The sequence below is a fragment of the Glandiceps talaboti genome, chromosome 7 (genome assembly GCF_964340395.1).
Source record: "Glandiceps talaboti chromosome 7, keGlaTala1.1, whole genome shotgun sequence".
Lineage (NCBI taxonomy): Eukaryota > Metazoa > Hemichordata > Enteropneusta > Spengelidae > Glandiceps > Glandiceps talaboti.
Genome location: NC_135555.1, coordinates 21359153 through 21364861, shown reverse-complemented (window position 1 = coordinate 21364861; position 5709 = coordinate 21359153). Strand labels below are relative to the sequence as shown.

At 36.2% G+C, this 5709-nt stretch overlaps 1 protein-coding gene across 1 annotated transcript; it reads right to left on the bottom strand.

Annotated features, from left to right (window-relative positions):
- Nucleotides 1-2432: 2432 nt before the first annotated feature.
- LOC144437123 (uncharacterized) lies at nucleotides 2433-4845 on the bottom strand. Its single transcript, XM_078125982.1, has 4 exons — nucleotides 4784-4845; nucleotides 4264-4416; nucleotides 3082-3231; nucleotides 2433-2607 (listed from the first exon to the last, which is right to left on the bottom strand). Exons 2-4 carry the CDS (start codon nucleotides 4402-4404, stop codon nucleotides 2473-2475), a joined length of 426 nt encoding a protein of 141 aa, XP_077982108.1. The 5' UTR covers nucleotides 4405-4416; nucleotides 4784-4845; the 3' UTR covers nucleotides 2433-2472.
- Nucleotides 4846-5709: the final 864 nt, after the last annotated feature.

Sequence of the window (5709 nt, the reverse complement as noted above, 5' to 3'; positions counted from 1 at the left end):
AAAAACATAAGTGTTGAATAGCATAATTGGTGAGGGCGCTCTTTGAAAACAATTTTGTCAATGCTGTTTGGATATTCAGAATTGCTAAGTAGTAGACAGGAAACATTTAAGCAGGTCCATTTAACAGCACAGCTATTTTGCCAGGATGACATGGGTGTGCGTTTAGTGTATAAACTTTGGGGTCCAAAAGTATGCAGTTGTTTTTCTACTATTGAAACAGGCAAACTTTTGGGACAAATTTTCGTTTATATTTGTGTAAATTCAATCATAGCCAGACTGTACCTTACGATGTAGGAATGCAATACAGTCACCGTTCTGTAGCTGTTACTTCTTTTCCTTCTAAAAAGTGGAAATTGTAAATTAATCTCGCCTTTCAGTTTTACAAACTCTAATCAAATGGAACAATAAATGACAAGAGGTAGTTTCGTACATCACTCACTAATTTAGAGTCTAAGCTCGATTCACTTGGCGTTGACAGTAGGGAGCCCTCCATGACACTCAGGAGAGGGAAAGACACGGGCCGATACACTTTACCGCCATCATATTACATTGTTAGCTGTCAGACCTCCTTGCAGTTGGTGGATATGAGGACTAGGAGGTACAAATTTGTACCACATATGTACCACGAATTTGTCACACATTTGTACCTAGAAGTGTCAACTATTTGAACAATCTACCAAACAACAGTTGTGAATGCACCAAAAATCTCAACCTTTGAACGATGCCTGGATAAATTGTAGGCTGAGGAATCATTGGAATTGAACTCTGAAAGGTCACTGCAAATAATAGACAAAATCAATCAACCAACCAGCCAGCCAGCCAGAGAACCAACAAAGCAACTAACCAACCCATCAACTCACCCACCCACCCACCCACCAACCAACCAACCAACCAGCCAGCCAGCCAGCCAGTGAACCAACAAAGGAACCAACCAACCAACAAATCAAGTATATTTGATCAGATCAGGTGTTAGAGGCTGAGAAAGGTTGCTTATCAGAAGAGGACCTGTAAGTAAATTGATGGATATGTGAGGATAGGAGAAATGTAAAATACCAATGCAGTAATTAATTGTATCCCAAATGGAAGGACCACCATACAAAACATAGATATAAAGATATTTATTAAATTTCATATATCATATAAATTCTGTACTAAAAATGATTTATTTCAATATTGCATTGACCATAAAATAAAACTGATGTTGGCAATACTAAAATATTAACATCACAAATACTTTCACACAAAACATAGGAATACCACCAAAGATTGTATTAATGGTCTATACCGGTATATTGCTGATTGTATTAATGGTCTATACCGGTATATTGCTGATTGTATTAATGGTCTATACCGGTATATTGCTGATTGTATTAATGGTCTATACCGGTATATTGCTGATTGTATTAATGGTCTATACCGGTATATTGCTGATTGTATTAATGGTCTATACCGGTATATTGCTGATTGTATTAATGGTCTATACCGGTATATTGCTGATTGTATTAATGGTCTATACCGGTATATTGCTGATTGTATTAATGGTCTATACCGGTATATTGCTGATTGTATTAATGGTCTATACCGGTATATTGCTGATTGTATTAATGGTCTATACCGGTATATTGCTGATTGTATTAATGGTCTATACCGGTATATTGCTGATTCATTAAAGCTGCAACTAGAACATTTTTTTAAAAATTGATGACGTAATCATGATATCACGCACCCTGAAATGCAGTGAATCACCTGTGGATAAATGTAATCTGTAAAAACTATATACATATTATGGTACAATAAATTCAATCAAATTGATTTTTGGGTCAACACCCAAATTATCTTAGCTGAAACCTTGGTTTCCACTATCAGTTAAACCAATGTTACTTGGAAAGATGTGACTGACTGTGTGTGTGTGTGTGTGTTATGTTGTGTTGTGTGTGTGTGTGTGTTGTGTGTATGTGTTGTGTGTATGTGTTGTGTTGTGTGGCTGTGTGTGTTGTGTGTGTGTGTGTGTGTGGCTGTGTGTGTGTGTATGTGTGTGTGTGTGTGTGTGTGTGTGTGTGTGTGTGTATTATTTGTATATTGTCTCTCATTACTGTGTAATTAATCAACAAACAATTGTTTTTAAAGGGGCACAAGCTGAGTTTATACATTTAGGGAGTAGTTCTTGAATACAATACTTTGAGTATTCTACTTAATACTGCAGCAGCATTCTTTACCATCACTTGCAATGGACTGAACTCATACTAGTATTAGGATATAAGTTATAAATGACGTAATTTATTAGGCATACAATAAAAATGTCAAGGAAACCCCTACTACACAATCAGCTGTTCTAACAATGTCAGCAGACAATTGTAATGTTATAGAAGACATGCATTAACATTAACAGCGTTTTACTAGAATGAGGTTTTGTTTAAGTATTTTCACTCAAGTATTTCGCTTACAAACTCAGCTTGTGCCACTTTAAGTATCTTATTCAACCCCAAAGTCATCTACTTCTACATCAACCTCTCTGACTTCCTCAGCAGCAACTTCTCTGACTTCCTCATTATTTATTGTGACAATAGAGTCTTCTTCAATGAATTTGATATTGTCCATTCGTTGCAACTGAAATAGATACAAACATTAAACATAGAAAACTCAGAAACAGTTATCTCTTGATTTAGTTTCATTGGTGCAGGTATCAGCCCATTTATACATAGGATGCTGGGAGATAGTTAAATTGATACCTGAAGTCGTTACAATTTTATGATAACAGATGAAATTCTGTAGGTGCACATTCCCCATGTTGTAACAGTATAGGGTGAAGGGTTACAGCAGTTGAATGAGATGGATTGTAACAGTTGAGTGAAAAGGGTTGTAACAGTTCAGAGAGAAGGGTTGTAACAGTTCAGTGAGATGGGTTGTAACTGAGTTCTGTGAGAAGGGTTTTAGCAATTCAGTGAGGTGGATTGTAAGAGTTCAGAGAGATGGATTGTAACAGTTTAGTGATATGGGTTGTAACAAGTCAGTGAGAAGGGTTATAACAGTTCAGAGAGATGGGTTGTAACAATTCAGTGAGACAGGTAGCAATACACTTACAATTTCAACAGCCTTTCTTGGTATCCTAGCAACAAACATGTTGAGCGTCTTCATTCTGTTTATGATCAACACGTCATCATAGCCATCATTCTCTGTCTTGTCTAGAAACTCATCTATGACGTTATCAAAGCAATCATCTGAACACGAATTCTGATGGTCAATTGAAAGCAAATAAAACATGTAATGATTCCTGGTATGTGTGTAGGTCAGATGGAGGTAAGAAGGTAAATTTTACCTAAAGGTGCTGTTTTTACATGTAAAACTAGAACCCCAGGCTATCATGGAAATAAACAATATATCTTGGATATGTAGAACTAGGAGGAACATGCCTGGGGTTGGTGGTATCTCCCACATTTGACCGTCTTTTGGGTAAGTTTTTGAGTCTATTGGTGTAAAATTAGGTATTGATTATTTAGGTGAAAGGGTACAATATTGTTCTCTCAAAATGTTTGGCTTAGAATGGCATGTTTTTTCCCAAAATATTTTATGGTCCCCTTGTTTTAACAAAACATGTACCTCATAATGTGGAATACTTATCTTGTTGGGCTGAGGAAATAGACAATCAGTTTTGGATTTCACCCATCATGCATTGCATTATATTAAATTATGTACATGTACTACTATTCCAGATAGATCCTACCAAAAAAAACCCACACACAAAATACAACAAACAAACAAACAAACAAACAAACAAACAAACAAACAAACAAACAAACACACGTTCATCAGATCCATCCATTAGTGAATCCATCATATATCTATCCATCCACCGGGTCCATCCATCAGATCCATTCATACATACATCTATCCATATATCCAGTATCCGGCATTATATAGAGTTAAAAGATACACATTACATTTCTCTAACCTAAAGTCTACACAATCGTATAAACCTTATTTTGTTATCTTTGTTAACTATTATTACTCTAGTTTATATATTTACTTATAAGTTTTTTTAACAAACACATTGCAGAAAATCCAGTGAAGAAATGTAGTTTTTCTTAACAGATGCAATAAAGATTCTATTCTATTCTATTCATACATTCGCCAACCAACCTACCCCCCCCCCCCACCCACCCACACCTCCATCCATCCACCCACCCTCCCGTTCATCCATCCATCCATCCGTCCATCCAAGAATCAACAACTTTAATAATGGTGATAATTATCTTCCAACCATACCTCTATTTTGACAATGTATTCACCATCTACACGTTCACTTGGACTGTGTGTATATAGAGGTGCCAACCTATCTCGTTCACTGTGTACAGTCGAAAATGCCACTAGCACAAAGATGATGCTGTACATTGCAACTTTCATCATTACGTTTTCTTCCTAGAAAAGAGAGATCATCATCATCATCATCATCATCATCATCATCATCATCATCATCATCATCATCATCATCATCATCATCATCATCATCATCGTCGTCGTCGTCGTCATCATCATCATCATCGTCATCGTTTACTAATGTACCCGCACTGTTAACTTTTCGCTGAGCTACGCGAACATTTCCCTATGTTGAAAATCTGCAATCTGCGGTCGTTCCATTGGTAAGACCCCCAGGACACGCGTACGTGTACGACCGTCGACGATAACCGCTAAAATATGAAATTTTGCCTGAAAATAACATTACTACAACAACGTGGCACATTCAGCAGATCGAGAAACAAAACATTCGTGTTAAATTGAACGATACCTTTCAGTGAATAAAACAGAAAACGTCGATGTAAACATTAGGAAGCACCGATGGCGTTGATTGCACTAACTGTATGGCCCGTTATCTTCTACTTCCGGGTTGATGACGACACATTACTTTGCCCGGATACGACAGCATTCGACTGAATACACATCGAATGCGCAAGTTGTTCGTGGCTCAGATGTCGCATTTTACCATTTTAGTGATACTATTTCTAAGTGATTACACGTGTAATGAAAAAACGACATCTATGCATTATTCCATGTCAGAGCCTCTTGTGATGAGCTAATATTATGTAAAAGGCCATTAAATTGAAAGTTGTATTATGACCATCCTAGAATTTTTTTCACTTTTTAATTTTAGTTCATTACAGTATTTGTACTCTTAGCCCCCGAAAAAAAGGCTGTCAGTATACAGCCGAAACGTCAGGTACGTTAAATAAATACATACGGAGTAAGGGGAGAACCATTTGATTTCTGGGGGGGGGGGGTAACGGAGGATTTTGAGAAGATAAAAAATTGTTTCCAGGTGAACCAGAAAAAAAAATTTGATCCTGTAATGGCTTGAGAAAAAAAATTGTCATAACAGACAGAAGTGAAAAAAAAATTTGTGACAATGCACCAGAAATGAGCAAATTTGGAAACCTTATTCTCATGTATTTTTTGTTGCAATATCTCAATGACACAGTCAATATCTGAAGGGGACTATTTGGCTTCTGTAAATTAAGACAATTTAAAAAACAAGACAGGAGTCAATAAACCAGTATTAAAATCAATATATTTTTCTTTCAATATAAATCTCTTATAAAGATGTACAAATAAATCTTTCTCAAGTTGACAATGAAAATTGAGGAACAATAAATATAACGAAATACAAAAAATAATATCTTCCCTGAGAACTTAGAGGAATTGACTGATTCAAAGAAA

Coding starts and splice junctions, on each gene's coding strand:
- LOC144437123 (XM_078125982.1), bottom strand. CDS start 4,404: ATGATGAAAGTTGCAATGTACAGCATCATCTTTGTGCTAGTGGCATTT. Junction 3,232..4,263: donor AATACATTGTCAAAATAGAG/GTATGGTTGGAA, acceptor ATTGACCATCAG/AATTCGTGTTCAGATGATTG. Junction 2,608..3,081: donor CAAGAAAGGCTGTTGAAATT/GTAAGTGTATTG, acceptor TATCTATTTCAG/TTGCAACGAATGGACAATAT.